The sequence below is a fragment of the Mesoplodon mirus genome (genome assembly GCF_964341445.2).
Source record: "Mesoplodon mirus genome assembly, chromosome: 6".
NCBI lineage: Eukaryota > Metazoa > Chordata > Mammalia > Artiodactyla > Ziphiidae > Mesoplodon > Mesoplodon mirus.
Genome location: NC_138982.1, coordinates 21,363,889 through 21,382,247, shown reverse-complemented (window position 1 = coordinate 21,382,247; position 18,359 = coordinate 21,363,889). Strand labels below are relative to the sequence as shown.

The 18,359-nt window shown below is 41.6% G+C and overlaps 1 protein-coding gene across 3 annotated transcripts in view; it reads right to left on the bottom strand.

Annotated features, from left to right (window-relative positions):
- Positions 1–12,407, bottom strand: part of TOP2B (DNA topoisomerase II beta) — a 66,010-nt gene extending 53,603 nt beyond the window's left edge. Inside the window, exon 1 of one of the 3 annotated variants that reach the window (XM_082625008.1) lies at positions 12,250–12,407. In XM_082625008.1, coding sequence (XP_082481134.1) covers positions 12,250–12,321 — 72 coding nt within the window. In that variant the 5' untranslated portion in view covers positions 12,322–12,407. The remainder of the gene's footprint in view (positions 1–12,249) is intronic. The other 2 variants (XM_082625009.1, XM_082625007.1) reach the window with 2 other exon arrangements.
- Between the last annotated feature and the right edge of the window lie 5,952 nt (positions 12,408–18,359).

The window sequence follows — 18,359 nt, the reverse complement described above, 5'->3', positions numbered from 1 at the left end:
TTCCCTAATGCTGACAACTAAGACATCCCACTAAGACAAAGTTATTATGATGGCCGTTTTTTCAGAGCCCAAAAATAACTCAAATATAAGACACAGCAAGATATTTTCATAGGTATTTGAATTTTAGGAGAAATGAAACAATCAGCAGACAAACAATGGGGGGTAGAGAGATTTTGTGCATTTGAACAAGCAACATACCACTTCAAGACCTAGGCATAGCCATACCATCATCTTTAAAGTTATTATTTTCAAAAACATGTCAAATGTATGTTTAAAAAATCAAAATAGGTCTTCCCTGGTGGCGCAGTGGTTGAGAGTCCGCCTGCCGATGCAGGGAACGCGGGTTCGTGCCCCGGTCTGGGAAGATCCCACATGCCGCGGAGCGGCTGGGCCCGTGAGCCATGGCCGCTGAGCCTGCGCGTCCGGAGCCTGTGCTCCGCAACGGGAGAGGCCACAACTGTGAGAGGCCCGCGTACCGCAAAAAAAAAAAATCAAAATACATAACTTCTGAGTAGTCTAAAGCAAGACAAGAATTTTAACAGATAAAACCTATGGAAATTCAAACATCAATTACAATCTTCCAATGCCATAAATTTTACATAAAATTAAAGAGATTTTCTTATACATTCTTTCATTTATAAGGTTACCCATTAACACTGCTCAATTAAAAATAGCTTTGGACATAAGAAAATTCTGTTTCATAAAGTCTTCACATTCTATTTCTGTCAAGCTAATTACATGACGAAACTGCTGGCCAGAAAAATGAACTGTATTTTTAAAATGCCAGATAGTCTCCAAATTTCTAATCATGCCCCTTGCTTTTTGAGATGAGATAATTTATAGAAACAAATCTAATAATAAAAACATAACTGATTTTTTAAAATGGGTCCTCAGAATAGTTAGAACAATGATCATAATGACCAAGATCTCATTCTTTAAGAAAGTTCTTAAGGATGATAAATGCTATACATTCAAAGGTGGATAACAGTAACCTCTCACCATTAACTTAGAACTTTGCAATTTTGGCATAAAGCTCAGGAACTTATAATAACCATGCGAATAAAGGCTTTCCTATCCCAGGCTACTCCTTCAAAACAAAGCCCACCACAAAGAAAACATTTTTAAGATTAGACTCCAACAGAGACTTCTGCATTTAGCCCTGACGAGTTAACACTGAGCTAAATTGGCACACTGGTATGGAAAACAGGGTAGAGCCCCACCTCACTCCTTTTTCGAGGATTTATAACTTTTTCCACACCCTCTTACAACCAGTCGCCATCTCTTCCGCCCAAATCGGTACATGAGAATAGGGAATGTTTGGTTTGCACCTGCCAGATCCTTATCCAGTTCAAAAAGTTGTCATTCTTGCTAGAATAATGTCTCAAAAATCAAAGACTATGTAATATGTAGTCGGCTTTGTCAGATTACTATTTGTAATCTTTTCCAGGAATATAATAATACATAAATACTTAAAAAATAAGTGTGACAATATACTTAAAACATTTTATGCCAAAAGATTTCTTCCTACATGTCATATGACAGGTGTTGAGGAAAGAAAAAAAGGTACCATTCTATTTAAAGTAATGAAAAGCTTAAGGACTATGCACTGTTTATAGAACACCATAATAAAATAGATGATCTGTAGATATTTCAAATCAACTCTCCATGATGATATTAAATAATTTCCAAAACCTCATATAAACCTTTAAACCTGGATATTTAATTGAGTAAATATTTTTAATTAGCTATACCAAAAAATAGGTGTGTTAATTAGAAACTTCTCTTACTATAACTTTTATATATTATATATAATCAAGTATTTTTAAATTAGTAGGTTATTAAAATTATACTGTTTAGTGAACAAAGTTACAAAAGGATATAAAAAATATGAGCCCATTTTCATCAGAAAAAAATTACACACAATACATACACACATAGGAAAAAATATGAAATGCTGTTTACCCAACAGAATATAAATAAAAATTGTGAGAAGTAGAAATATTTTTCATGTTCTTTTCTGATAGACATTTTCTAACTTTCTACAATGAACATATATTAAACTATTTTAAAAGCTTATTAATCCATGTATATGAGAACATAAGCTAGAATAAAACTGAAGGTTTCTTTTTTTAGAGACACTGTTTGTACCCACTTATTACTTCTGCAGTCCCAACTTTCTCACTAGAATCTAGGCAAAAAGGTTCAGTGAAACCAAAACAAGCCGGCAGTCCTGGCAGCATAGAAGGCAGGGAGTGCTGCACGCTCCTACTCTCAACTAGGGGCAGCCTGCACCGCGCACTGACTCAGGGCAGCAAACACAGAAGGGTCTCCCCTGAGAGGTCTGTCAGCTTTTCTGACAGAAGCCTGGATTAATGGTCTTGCAGCTCCTGTTTATTAGCAGAAAGTGTCCCCCTGAATATTGTCCAGGCCACTAAAACTCAAAATATGAAGGTAAGGGGAGAGAGGGCAACTCCCCCTGCTTCAATGGGATGGCCCCATCCCTAGATCAAACAGGTGTGAATACAAACATCCTTGGCCTGAGAACAGAGAAACTAAATGAGAAAAGTTCACTGATCACCTTCACCACAGCTATTATTACCACTATCTCTAGCTCTTGAAAAGAAAGTCACTCTGAGTAGAAATTCAGTTCAGTGTTGCTGATAATATCCACAAAAGAGATCAAGAAATCAGCTTCTATAAAAACAGTGCAGCAAACTCATATCTACACATTTATAAAAGTACTCTCAAGACCACAGATGAAAAGGAGAGTGATACACATTTGATACCTATAGGCTAACAGAATTATGCTCATTTTCAACCATGAAAACAAGGGGTCTTTTGATAAAAAAAAAAGATTTAACCTTTTCTTATCTTGTATCTTCATAGTAATACGGCATCTTGTACTACAGTAATTGCACTAAGTATTCCACATTGAATAAAAATTAACAGTATGCCGTTGAAAATAACTAACTACAAAGAGCATTCTGAATAAATTTCCATTAAGGTCTGATAGAATTGAAATCTTATGAGTTAAGTTTATTTGTAATTTATTTTATTGTCTTTGTGCAGACAAAGCACCAAACTATTTACAATAATAAATAACGCCAGCACCCAATTATACCGGAATCTAAGCACTCAGGGCACATTTTCATCCCCACATAAAACTAAAGACAATGAAAATGCAAAATAAACCCATATTAAGATAAATATCCTCCACATATCTAAAAAAATTTTAATTCTATCATTTGTGATTTATACATATGATGATGCCATAACTGACTTTTTCTGAAGTTCAAAAGCTGGCTGCCATGTTAAACAATGCATTATTGAGAATTCTTAAATTATAACAAAAATGTCAAAATAATACATTAAATCTATTTTAAAATATTAATCTATTTTATAGCACTTTTTGCAATATTGCTAACTTCTAATAAAAGAATATAGATTTAATATTTATCAAAGACTCAACCTTTATCAAGAATACTTCAACTACCAGAAAAGGAAAAAAAAACATTCCAATAAAACAAACTCCTAATTTCACAAAGAGTATGTACACCAAGATCATTCTGTAAAAAGAAAGATTCTTCCATTCAGAGTGGTCACCTGATATACAGCAATTTGAGACAATCGCCCATAGTTTGTTTTTCTGTGGTAGAATGAATTGCTGCCAAAGAGGGGAAAGGAGATGGTTTGCCAGTTGGTGCAAAAAAGGAACTGAGCCACTCATCCACACAACAGGCACAGAAATCTCACCATCACCAAGCCAACAAAAGTGTGACCAGCAAAAGCTTAGCAACAAGCCTCTTTTCCTATCTTCTGTAAAGACTGTCTCAGATTCCACATTACCCTTTTATAATATCTCCTCTTCTTTTCTCCCTCAAGGCTGCCATGCTTTGATATTCATTTCAGCCACATTTCACCCATATAACCACGGAGAGGGCCATGTTATCTACCCACCATTAATGTACCTCCAGAAATGCCCTCCCAAACCAAGGGACAAGGAGAGAGGTAGAAGATGAGGGATACTTAACATCATAAGAAATGCTTAAATGTCCATAGTGAAAATAAAAAATATACTTTCTCTAAAAACCATCCAAATCAGAAAGAAAGAAGTATAATTGTCACTAATTGCAGAGGAAATGATATTATGTAGAGAAAACCCTAAAGACTCCACCATAAAACTATTAGAATAAACAAATTTAGTAAAGTTGCAGGATACAAAATCAATATACGAAAATCCGTCGTGTTTCTGTAAACTAACAATGAACTATAAGAAAGAGAAACTAAGAAAATCCTACTTACAATTGCAACAAAAACAATAAAAATTAAAATACCTAGGAATACAATTTTTTTTTTTTTTTTTTTTTTGGCCACACGGTGCAGCATGGTAGCTCCCCGACCAGGGATGGAACCCGTGCCCCCTGCAGTAGGAGCATAGAGTCTTAACCACTGGACCACCAGGGAAGTCCCTACCTAGGAATAAATTTAACCAAGGAGGTAAAAGAACTGTATAAGACATTGATTAAAGAAATCGAAGACAAAAATAAATGGAAAAAAATTCTACATGCATGAATTAAAAGAATATTGCTAAAATGTCCATACTTCCCAAAGCAATCTGCAGATTCAATGCAATCCCTATCAAAATTCCAACAACATTTTTCACAGAAATAGAACAATGTTAAAATTTATATGGAACCACAAAAGACCCTGAATTGCCAAAGCAGTCTTGAGAAAGAAGAACAAAGCAGGAGGCATAATTTAAAACTATATTACAGGGACTTCCCTGATGGTCCAGTGGTTAATACTCCATTCTCCCAACACAGGGGAACTAAGATCCCACATGCCGCATGGCATGGCCAAAACAAACCAACAAAAAAACTATATTACGAAGTAATACAGTAATCAGAGGGGCGACATCATTTAAAGAAGACACATGGATCAACGGAACAGAACAGAGAGCACAGAAATAAACCCATGCGTATATGGTCAATTACTTTATGACAAAGGATGCAAGAATATACAAGGGGAAAACGACAATCTCTTCAATAAGTGGTGTTGAGAAAACTAGATAGCCACATGCAACAGAATGAAACTGGACCCCTATCTTACACCATACACAAAAATTAACTCAAAATGATTAAAGACTTGAATGTAAGACCTGAAACCGTAAAACTCCTAGAAGAAAACATAAGCAGTACATGCCTTGACATCAGTCTTTGCGATTTTTTTTTAACTTGATCCCAAAAGCAAAAACAAACAAGTGGGACTACAACAAACTAAAAAGCTCTGCACAGCAAAGGAAACCATCAACAAAATCAAAAGGTAACCTAGCAAATGGGAGAAAATATTTGTAAATCATATACCTAATAAGGGGTAATACCCAAAATATATAAAGAACTCATACAAGTCAATAGCAAAACACACACACACACACACACACACACACACCAAAAAACACCAGTTCATTTAAAAAATGGGCAGAGGATGTAAATTGACATTTTTCCAAAGAAGACATACAGATGGCCAACAGCTATATGAAAAGGTGCTCACCATCACTAATCTCAGGGAAATGCAAATCAAAACCAAAATGAGATATCACCTCACACCTGTCAGAATGGTCATTATCGAAATAACAAGTATTGGCAGAATGTGGAGAAAAGGAACCCTTGTATACGTTGGTGGGACTGTAAATTGGTGCAATCCAGATGTAGAGAACAAACATATGGACACGAGAGGGGAAAGCCGCGGGGAGGTGGGGGTGTGATGAACTGAGCGATTGGGATTGACATGTATACACTGATGTGTATAAAACTGATGACTAATAAGAACCTGCTGTATAAAAAAATAAAATTTAATTTAAAAATCAAAAAAAAAGAAACTACTGACTTGTATGTATGTTATAAACAGGAGAATTTTATGGTATGTAAATTGTATCTCAATAAAGCTGGTTAAAATTTTTTTCCTTAAAATAAATAAATAAATTGCTGCAGTCACTATTTAAAATAGTATGAAAGTCCCACAAAAAATTTAAAATAGAACTACCATGTGATCCAGCAACTCCACTCCTGGGTATTTATACGAAGAAAATGAAAACAGTAATTTGAAAAGATATGTGTATCCCCATGTTCACTGCAGCATTGCTTACAACAGCTGAGACAAGGAAGTAACATAAATGTCCATCAATGGATGAACGGATAAAGAAAATATGGTGTTTATATACAATGGAATATTATTCACCCATAAAAAAAGAATGAAATCTTGACATTTGGGACAACATGGGTAGATCTAAAGGGCATAATTTTAGTGAAATAAGTCAGAGAGAGAAAGACAAAAATACTGTATGATCTTACTTATATGTGGAATCTAAAACAAAACAAAACAAAAAAACCAAACTCATAGATACAGAGAACAAAACAGTGGTTGCCAAAGTTGGGGGGAGCGGGGAGACAGGCGAAGGTGGTCAAAGGTACAAACTTCCAGTTATAAAATAAGTCCTGGGGATGTAACGTACAATAAGGTGACTATAGTTAATAATACCATGTTGTCTATCTGAAAGTTGTTAAGAGTTGATTTTTAAAGTTTTTGTGACAAGGAAAAAATATTTGAAACTATGTATGGTGATGAATGTTAACTAGACCTATTGTGGTGATCATTTTGCAATATAAGAAAATTTTCTCAGACAAAAGAAGTGAGCGGGGCTTCCCTGGTGGCGCAGTGGTTGAGAGTCTGCCTGCCAATCAATGCAGGGGACACGGGTTCGAGCCCTGGTCTGGGAGGATCCCACATGCCGTGGAGCAACTGGGCCCGTGAGCCATGGCCGCTGAGCCTGAGCGTCCGGAGCCTGTGCTCCACAACGGGAGAGGCCGTGACAGTGAGAGGCCCGCGCACCGCGATGAAGAGTGGCCCCCGCTCGCCACAACTACAGAAAGCCCTCGCGCAGAAACAAAGACCGAACACAGCCATAAATAAATTAATTAAATAAATAAAATTTTAAAAAGAAGTGAAAATACTGATTCCTTGATTTTTTAAAAACGAAGAGGGGTAAGACAAGTGTGTGTGTGTACACTCATCTAAGAGATGACCATACCATGTGCAAAGCACTGTGGGAATTATATGAGTACTCTCATTCCTCATAAAAGCTCCACGAAGTAGACACCATTACTAATGACTCTCTTTTTTTTTTTTTTTTTTTTGCGGTACGCGGGCCTCTCACTGTTGTGGCCTCTCCCGTTGCGGAGCACAGGCTCCGGACGCGCAGGCTCAGCGGCCATGGCTCACGGGCCCAGCCGCTCTGCGGCATGTGGGATCTTCCCAGACCGGGGCACGAACCCATGTCCCCCGCAACGGCAGGGGGACTCCCAACCACTGCGCCACCAGGGAAGCCCCATGACTCTCTTTTTACAGCAAGGAAACTGAGGTCTGAAGAATGTAAGCTAACAAAGCTAGTATTGAAGAAGCTGAGTTACGAAACCAGGTGATGTGATTTTGTAGCCCATACTCTTAAAAGGCATCACACAACATTATTCAAAATACATACACCCTTAAAGGGAAGTGTACTCCGTAGCTTTTTGTGTGAAAGTAAAAGAAAGGTTAGTGGAAAGATATCACGGTATAAAAGACAAATTGTTTTGGTTGTTACTGTCTTTAAGCCAGGGGAATGTGTAAACGATGGTTAGGAACATAGGCCTGGCTTAAATCCCACCTTTGCCTTAGTCACATGATTAACAGTTTGTTACCTAATCCGTAAGCCCGTTTCCTTCTCTGCAAATGGGAATAATTAAACCGATCTCACCTCTTCTTTAAAACTGAGTCCTATTTGTATTAAGATTATTAAAAATACAAAAGAGGTTTATTATTTTTTAACGTACTTAGTAAAATGCAACTGTTGCTACCACCCAAGTATTAAACATATCTGAAACTACTGATGGACACACCCACTTCTATTCAGAAAAGTTAGCAGTTTCTAAAAACTGTTCTCATTGTAACTGCAATTAGTTACTTGAGAATGTATCTAAAGTACATTGTTATGTAACCACTTGTCCTAAGAATGACAGAAGAATTTTGAGGAAGTTAGTATGTCAATTATCTAACTGGTTAACAATAACTGAGGCTAGATTATGTATCCAGCTCTTTGTTAAAAACTATAAAGGATACATGGTCTCTGACTCCAGGAGTTGATAATCTAATTGTTAAAACAAAAGTATCACACGTGAAAGTTATATTAAAAGGAAAGATATTTATGTTTTATGATCCATAAGGGTGACAGAAAAAGATGAGTATAAACTGGAGGATAAACGTTTGGTGAGACCCTGAGCTAGCCTTGAAGAGTAATTAAGATTTAGACTGGTAAAGAGAAAGAGGCATTTCTGTTGAAAGATAAGCATGCAAGGTGACAAAAACAAACATGATGCCCAGGGGACAGGTGAACAGGTAAATCTAAATATGAGGACGATATGGAATAAATTTCAATTGGCACATAGTTTATAAAAGAAGTGGCTTGAAAGTCTGGTTGAGGAGTTTAGACTTGCAATAAGCCCCTATAACAAAGTTTTTAATACAAATCTTTAAATAATATTTAAATATAGTCACGTTTCCTAAATTAGAAATATTCACAGTCAAAACAAAGTATGTTTTATATTTCATTGAATTTTACTTTTAAAAAACTCCAATGTCAATAGTAGTTTTATATTTAAGAAACTTACATTTTAGAGGTGAATACTGAAATATCTACAGATAAACTGGATTTGCTTTGCTTCAAGATAATGAGAGGGGAAAGGTGGGTGACCGTGAGCTGTAACTGCTGAAGCTTGATGATAGAAGGAGTGTCCTTATACCATTCTGGCCACCATAATTTTATAGGCTTAATATTTTCCATTACAGTTCTTTTTTTTCCTTAATCTACTAAATTAGAGTAGTACTAGGAAAAGATCAATATTCACATAGTGATTAACTGTATTCTAATAAAACAAAATTTGTTTTTTGCAACCACTTAAACATGATAAAATACTGACTGAATGAAATAGATTATTAGGGTCTACAAATCAAAGCTTTACAAACCAGGGACTTCCCCGGTGGTCCAGTGGGTAAGACTCCGCGTTCCCAGTGCGGCGGGGAATGCTGGGAAAGATCACTGGTCAGGGAACTAGATCCCACGCGCCGCAACGAAGACCCGGCTCGGCCAAAATAAATAAATAATAAATATATATAAATAAACATTTTTTAAGAAAAGCTTTACAAACTAAAAGTTAATTCAAGAAATTCTGCTTGCTTCAGAGAAGCTTTCATAGCTGTTGTCAATTTTAACTCAAAGTAGTTTTACTACAGTACTTATATTTTTCACTTTTTTTTTTTTTTTTGCGGTACGCGGGCCTCTCACTGTTGCAGCCTCTCCCGTTGCGGAGCACAGGCTCCGGACGCACAGGCTCAGCGGCCATGGCTCACGGGCCCAGCCGCTCCGCGGCATGTGGGATCTTCCCGGACCGGGGCACGAACCCGTGTCCCCTGCATCGGCAGGCGGACCCCCAACCACTGCGCCACCAGGGAAGCCCTCACTTTTTAATTTTTTAAAGTATCTTGTTAAGATACTGCGAATCAAACACAAACCCAATGCACTATTATAAGGAGAAGTTAATAATCTTAAACCACTTTGCTTTGTGGTTTCAGAAATGTAAACTTCTGTGCAGTGACAATGTTAACACTACCCTGTAGCACACATCCCAACACAAGTTACTACCAGCAACACATGGCATTACCCACCCCCACCCCCTAAAAAGAAGAAAGATAGCAGGGACTGATTCAATTTTTACTTCTTCCTGTTACCCACAAACAAGTAGCAATATATCATGTTTCAATAAAGCAGGCAAAATTAACCCTCTTCAGAAATAGATGACCTCCGCAACAAACTCCTGAACTCTTGCAAAGGAATAATCTGCTTTCACTCTGGCTCAAAGATATTTTATGTAAAAGCAACTTTACTCTTCTCAGTGTGTATTTCTTGAATTTCACCGATAGACAAACATTTATTAAGCCCAGCAATGTGCTATGTATATTACTTATTTAATTATCAATGCAACCTTATCTTACAGATGAAGAAACAGGCTTAGAAAGATTAGGTCCCTTTGTGCAAAGTCCCAGTGATTACGTGTCAGGCAGGATCAGAATCTACATCTATATGATACCAAAGCCCATGCTCATAACCACCTCCCTATATTGGCCCCCCCATAAAATTAAACTATGGTCTATGGTCAATGGTGTAAAATATGGACATAAAGATGCTCATATAACCTGACAAATTTAAAGCAAGCATCAAATCTTAAAGTGGACTTAGGGAGTGGTTATCTTATTAATAAATTTCTAATTCAACAAGAGGATATAATTTATAAATAAAAGATTAAGTGGGCTTCCCTGGTGGCGCAGTGGTTGAGAGTCTGCCTGCCGATGCAGGGTACACGGGTTTGTGCCCCGGTCCGGTAAGATCCCACATGCCGCGGGGCGGCTGGGCCCGTGAGCCATGGCCGCTGAGCCTGCGCATCCGGAGCCTGTACTCCGCAACGGAAGAGGCCACAACAGTGAGAGGCCCGCGTACCGCAAAAAAAAAAAAAAAAAAAAGATTAAGTGATTTTTATTTCTTATTTTACTATATTTCCCATATAGGTTTACAGTGAGAAAATACTGAATCAGTAAGTCAATTTTAGTTACAAATGAATTTTTCTGATATTGAATGACACCCTCTAAGTTTCACGAAATTTCTTCTGTAAATGAAAGGAAATTTTCCTATTGAGATTGAAAGAAAAAGTAGTCATTTCATTAGCTACAAAGTTAAGGAACAGTAAACAGAAATATTGCTTTTAAATGTTAAAGCTAACCAATTCAATCTTGGAGCAAAATGTTTACCGTTACGGAGAATCAGAGGTCCTCAGAGGAAACACAGATGAGGCCTCAACACTTCCAAACCGTGAATGAGAACCATCTGGCTAACTCCCATTTTCCGAAGTTGTTTGATTTTAGTAAGGAGGGTAAAGGCCTTCTTTTTTGCATTTATGCAAACCTCCCCCTCCTCCCCACCCCATGTTCATATGGACGGCTAACTTATTATCTGACGTTTATCTCTCTCCTGGCTCTAATCTGTTCATACTTCCTACATTATTGAAGTAATACACAAAATTCGGACAGATCCAACAATGACAGTCTGGCAAGTTAGTCTGCAAAGCATCTCGGCATGCAAACATAAATGGTTAAAATATTTTCCTGTTAGCGGTACAACTCACCTAAACCTCACCCAAAGAGAAAATGAAGAACTTAATAAAACTGCCCATATGAAAGTCTCCTTGGGTGTTTTGGAAAAGAGAGGGTGCATCCAAAGTCCCCTAAGCGCGCGCGCGTGTGTGTGTGTGTGTGTGTGTGTGTGTGTAGGAAGTGACCCTGGTCTGAACTCTCTGCTAAGCCAGTGAAATGCGGGTGAATTATCGATCCGCCGTGGGAATCGGATCTCTCTAGGTCTTCCCTCTACTACTTGCCAGCAGCAGGAACCGAGCGCCGAAATGCTCTGACTCCAGGACAGATCACTTGGGGTCACCTCGGCGACAATGTCCACGCAGCCCCCCGCCCATTTCGCCTGCGAAGCTGACGCAGGTAAGCGCTTTTAATAATCCCCATGACAGACGTACGAGCTACAGGGTATTCACTGCTGTGAAAGAGCCATCCCGAGCGCGCTTCCAACCAAACGAGACCCTCAGCACTGAAGTGCACACGGCTGCAGCCGCATCCCTCACCAAATCCATTCTTCCCTGAGACGTGAGAGCGTCACACATGGTGGCACTTACAGCACACGCACACGGGCCCGCACCTCTCTCCCGGCTTCTCTTAAGACACGTTTGGAGCAACCGCTGACCCACACGGACGCACACGCACCACTGCCATTCCCACCATCTCCTGCCCCACCGCCCTGCAAAGCCTGCGCAACAGCAAAGAAGATGAAGCGGGGTAGCCCCCCGTCCTGCTTACAGTCTGTCCCCCAAAGTTTCAAGTGCACGTTGCGCGCCCGCAGCCCGAGCCCCCGCCGAGGCAGAGAAGAAAGAAAAGGGGCGGGCTCGGGGTTCCGCCGGCAGGCGCCCCGACGGGGCGCGCCTCTGGGGGCCCGGATTTCCCCGTCCTCCCCCACCCCCAACAGGATGCGCCGGGCGGAGCCCCCCACCGCCGCCCGGGAACAATGCCCCGGCCCGGACCCCCCGCCCCGCCGCCCCCACTCACCACCCAGGTCAGCGCCCCGAGGCCGCCGGCTCCCGCGCCGCTGCCGCCGCCACCGCCGCCCGCCTTGGCCATGGCGCGCTTCTCCGCTCCCGGCCCGAGGCCGCCGCTCCGCCTCCCGCGGGCCGCCCGGCCCCGCCGCTCCGCACCGACCGCGCGCCCGCCGCGCTCCTAGCGGCGCCGCCCCCCGTGCCCCATCGCCGACCCTGGGGCGGACGCCCGGCCGAGCCCGCCGAGGAGGCCTCGCCGCCCGCCGCCCTCAAACTCGAGGCGCGCGGCCGCGGCGCCCGGGCCTGCGCGGCCGCTGAGGAGGCGGCGCCGGAGCAGGAAGCGCAGAGGCCGGCGGTGGGCGGCGGCGCTGCTTCCTCCCCGCCGGGCCGGCCGAGGCCCCGAGCGCGGGCGTCCGGACGCGGCGGGGACGCAGCGGCTCCCTGTCCTTCCTCAGGCTCCGCGGAAGCCGCCCTCGGGGAGCGGAAGCGTGGCCGCCGCCGCCAGCGCCTAAGCCGCTTGTGTCGGCCGCGCCGCAGCTCGACTTCCTCACATGCACTCGCCGAGAGGGACAATAAGCGGAGCCGCCGCGGCCGCGGTCGCCTCCCTCCTGTCCGGCATAACACCGCACACACTCGCACCCCGGGGAGGGCTGGGGAGGCCGGGGGAAGGGCGGGCGGGAGTGGCAGCCGCCCCGCTGTCACTCACGCCGCGGCGCCCAATCGGCGCCCCGTCGGCCAAGCTCTTGGCCAATCCCAAATTCCCAAGCCCCCGGAGGGGCGGGACCCGAGCGGGAAACGTCATTGCGGGTAGCAACCGAAGGGAAGACTTGGGGTTTTTTGTTTGCGTGTGTGTCTGAGGGTTTTCCGTTTGAGGGCAGAGCAGGGGCTGCAGTCAAGGGTCGTTTGACGGCGGCAAAGGGAAAAGGTCGACTTGGCCTTCGGTCGATTTTAATCCCCCGAGCGTGCCGTTTGCTCTAGCCATGAAGGCGAAGCCCAGGCCCTTCCTCGCCCGGGGCCGTGGGAGGGGGCGGGGAGGGGGCAGGAAGCAGCCGGGAGCCGCCGTCCCAAAGGGAAAGTATTTTTAAAGAGCGGTTGTAAACCGCAGGCGGGACGTTGCAGATCACTGGTGCAAGGAGGGCCCCGTGACCCCGGCCTCCCGAGGCCGCGAATGGACGCTGCTGTGGAAGAATCCTCTGCTCAGGCCTCCCCTCCTCCATCTCCTCCCCTCACCGCGAAAGAGACCCGGTGTGTTTCAAGAAAACTGCATTTAAAGAACTTAAATGATACGGGACGCACAGAGATCGTTCCCGGGAAAGAATGCCCGGTGGGCCGAGGGTTCCGAGTCTACTCTTTGTTGACCTCTCTTTTCTGAACAATGAGGACATGTCACTGTCACGTTTCATTCTCTTCTGTCCAGAACTGTGCCTTCTGTCTCTAAGAGTACGTTTAATTCTTTAATGTCCCAGTGCACGCACCAAGGAATCATGTCATTCACATCAAAGCTTTCTAAGGAAGAAAATTACCCACACAGCCGCAGCACGGTCTGGCAGAGGAAGATGGCTTGACTTTGTCCTGCTTTTGGATGGAAATCCATGCCACACTCCGCCACCCTGTACCAGGCTCTGCCGTGGGCTCAAAATAAAGCCGGGGCCCCTGATTTCAAGTCACTGATAGCCTGGCTTGTGAGACAGGCTAAAAGGGAGTCAACTATCACCAACATGCGTACTTGAGGGCATGAAGTGCCACCAAATCGTTGGGACAAGAGAGCTTTTTAAAAAGATGAAAACCTTATTGCTGCCTCTTGGAAAGGTGTTTTTGTGAACTTCCAACTGTGCATTTCCTCTCAAGGGAAAACAAAAATGTCTCGGGTCACAGCTTTCAACTGACTTCTGAATCCAAAGAGGAGGAGAACTCTGAAACATGGAAATAATTTAGACATAGTTTTTCTTAATTAGCTCTCTAGCGGCCATATAATTTTGGCATATTTGGGACTTTAGTTCAGAACAGTGAAGCCTTTCTTTACCTTGAACTTGAGGTGCCAGCTTGTAAATCAGACAGACCACGGTCTAATCTGGGCTCTGAACCTGATCAGCTAAGTATTCCTGCCTTGTTATTTAACTTCACGGACCTCTGTTTGCTCCTCCTTAAATTGAGGATTTTTGCTCTTGTACTTACTGTGTCTTTACATCTTCAAAGTACACATATATTCTACAAGTTTGAAAAGGGGTAAATAATTTTAAGGGCTCTGAGGGTTTTCTTAAAAAATAAAGATATATGTGCTAAATAGAAGCCAAGCTATAAAATATATAGCCATCTCTTTTTTTTAAACTTCAGTTTTCAAAGCTCTTCAGTCTCAAATTTTCAAATGAATAAAACCATATATTCAAAAGTCAGATGGGTTAACTAATGGAAATTCACGTTCATCTTTTCACTTGCCTTGTACATGAGGCACTGAGGTCTTTAGCCTTCTAAGCATGAAGACCCTCTAGTAAACGTAACTTGATTTATTCTTATGAAAATACTGACTTACCTAAAAGAATCACAAATAAAGGAGCTGTTGAATATAAATGCAGATCAACAGTTTAAAGCAGAGGTTCGCCATGAAGGGGAAAATGTACATAGATCACAAGCATCTCAGCTCCTGAAGACACGTTGACCTGTTTCACCTCCTGCAGCATATATTTATGATAAAAGTGATTGTGTTGAGCTTCAGTGCAGCTTTCCCTTCTGGGGTTTTGTCAAATAACTTCCATTTACAGAGTAAATGCAATAATTGCCATATTAAAAAGCTTCTATGAGAGATCATAGGCAAAACATTCTCTGACATAAATCGTACCAATGTTTTCTTAGGTCAGTCTCCCAAGGCAATAGAAATACCAATGAAAATAAACAAATGAGGCCTAATCAAACTTACAAACTTTTGCACAGCAAAAACAAACAAAAATGAAAAGACAACCTACAGAATGGAAGAAAATATTTGCAAAAGATGTGACCAACAAGGGCTTAATTTCCAAAATACACAAACAGCTCATACAACTCAACAACGACAAAAATAAATAAACAACCCAATCAAAAAATGGGCAGAAGACCTAAATAGACACTTCTCCAAAGAAGAAATACAAATGGCCAATAAGCACATGAAAAGATGCTCAACATTGCTAATTATTAGAGAAATGCAAATCAGAACTACAATGAGGTACCACCTCACACTGGTTAGAATGGCCATCATTAAAAACTGTACAGATAAATGCTGGAGAGGATGTGGAAAAAAGGGAGCCGTTCTACACTGTTGGTGGGAATGTAAGTTGGTACAGCCACTATGGAAAACAGTATGGAGGTTCCTCAGAAAACTAAAAATACAATTACCATATGATCCAGCAATCCCACTCCTGAGCATGTAGCCAGACAAAACTATAATTCAAAAAGATAAATGTACCCCTGTGTTCAGAGCAGCACCATTTACAAGAGCCAAAACATGGAAACAACCTAGATGTCCATCAACAGATGAATAGATAAAGAAGATGTGGTACAGGGACTTCCCTGGTGGCACAGTGGTTGAGAATCCGCCTGCCAATGCAGGGGACACAGGTTCGATCCCTGGTCCAGGAAGATCCCACATGCAGCGGAGCAGCTAAGCCTGTGTGCCACAACTACTGGGCCTGCGCTCTAGAGCCCACGTGCCACAACTGCTGAAGCCCGCGTGCCTAGAGCCCGTGCTCCACAAGAGAAGTCACTGCAATGAGAAGCCCGCGCACCACAACAAAGAGTAGCCTACACTTGCAGCAACTAGAGAAAGCCCATGTGCAGCAACAAAAGGCCCAGCGCAGCCAAAAATGAATAAATTAAAAAAAAAAACGATGTGCTACATATATACAATGGAATATTACTCAGCTATAAAAAAAGAATGGAATAATGACATTTGCAGCAACATGGATGCAATTAGAGATTATCATACTAAGTGAAGTAAGTCAGAAAAAGAAAGACAAATACCATATAATATCACTTATATGTGGAAGCTAAAATATGATACAAATGAACCTGTCTACAAAACAGAAGCGGACTCATGGACATAGAGAACAGACTGATGGTTGCCAAGGGGGAGGAGGTTGGGGAAGGGATGGATTAGGAGGTTGGGGTTAGCAGATGTAAGCTTGTATATATAGAATGGATAGACAACAAGGTCCTACTGTATAGCACAGAGAACTGTATTCAGTATCCTGTGATAAATCATAATGGGAAAGAATATGAAAAAAAGCATGTATATATAACAATCACTTCACTGTACAGCAGTAATTAACACAACATTGGAAATCAACTATACTTCAATTTTAAAAAAGCTTCTATGTCAAGGTTTGTCTCGTTTGTAATATTACTTTATTCATGCATTTATTACATTTAAAGACTTAATTTCCACCCCATGGCCGGCACCAGCCAAAATGAAAAATTGTAGAAATCAAAGTCAATTCCATTAACTGTCAAAATAAAGGCCTTTATTTAATCAAGCTTTCTGAATAGCTTCCATGGGAATTTATCCTAACTACTTTAGAATTTTTATTCTTAGATCTTATGTCTCCCTATTACAGCAATCAAAAAAATATTAAATGCCTGCTACGTGTTAGGTACTCAGGACCTAAGAATTCAAGAAGGTTATGAGGATGTAGTCTCTGCCTTGAGTTTACACCTTGTGCAGTATAGTTTTGAGCTAAGCTTTTCAGTAAAAAAGCCATTTATATGCATCCCTTTGCTATTTAATAAACAGTTTACCTGATGTGTCACACCTTTCATTGTGCTTAAACACAGCAGGGTTTGTTTATTTGTGTGTGTGGTACGCGGACCTCTCACTGTTGTGGCCTCTACCCGTTGCGGAGCACAGGCTCTGGACGCGCAGGCTCAGCGGCCATGGCTCACAGGCCCAGCCGCTCCGCGGCATGTGGGATCTTCCCGGACAGGAGCACGAACCCATGCCCCCTGCATTGGCAGGCAGACTCTCAACCACTGCGCCACCAGGGAAGCCCACAGCAGGTATTTTAATCAATAAATGATTGATTTTAACTAAGAAGATAGAAACTCAAAACTATACTTCTAGATACCTGGCAAAGTTTCAATAGAGTTTCCACTTAAATCATGTCTTGTTCCAACACTGAGGTTCAGCTGGGAGGTGAGGGGAGAGGTGCTAATCTTTAACCCAGTGAGCATTTAATGAAGTTAATATTTGAATTCAAGATTCAGTGTCTGCAATTTTACCTCTCCCTTCCTCTTATTGTGTTAGCTTTTATGGATCATAAATATATACAAGGTTGCTAGGCAAAGAATAAGAAGAAAAATTCAGTAAACTCAATAAATGGTTTTCCAGATAATGACTATTAAATGTTTTCAATGTAATTTACTTTGTTATATCAATATTTCTTTAGAAGTATATGCTCAAGTTAGGGAATAAAGCTACCATCAACGTAGCCTTTTGGGTTTCAGCATTTCTATAGTAAATATCATAATAAGATTATTAACTCTGCTTTTTGAGACTAATTGCTCCAAATATTTTCTAAGTATATTTTTACTTTTAAAAATATACCTAGGGGCCAGCTTCCCTGGTGGCGCAGTGGTTGAGAATCTGCCTGTCAATGCAGGGGACACGGGCTCGAGCCCTGGTCCGGGAAGATCCCACATGCTGCGGAGCGGCTGGGCCCATCAGCCATGGCCACTGAGCCTGCACGTCCAGAGCCTGTGCTCCGCAACGGGAGAGGCCACAACAGTGAGAGGCCCGCGTACCGCAAAAAAAAAAAAAAAAAAAAAAAAAAATATATATATATATATATATATATATATATATACCTAAGCACCAAAAGTAACAGGTGTTTATTGATGGCAGAAGACATTAATGACCACCACATTGCTGAGTATTATCACCACTGAGAAGACAGATAAAGGCTAAAGGTCTTCAATTTCTACCTATAATAAATTATAGCAAATTCATCTTGTTTGCCTTTTTGATTTGGAGGAGTTTATTTTGATTGGTTTTGGCGAAGCAAGCTATGCTGATCCTTGGTGATGTCCCTAATTACTCGTACAGATAGAAGGGACATTTTCCCTTATTTTAGGTGATATAGACCAGGCCTCTCAATTACT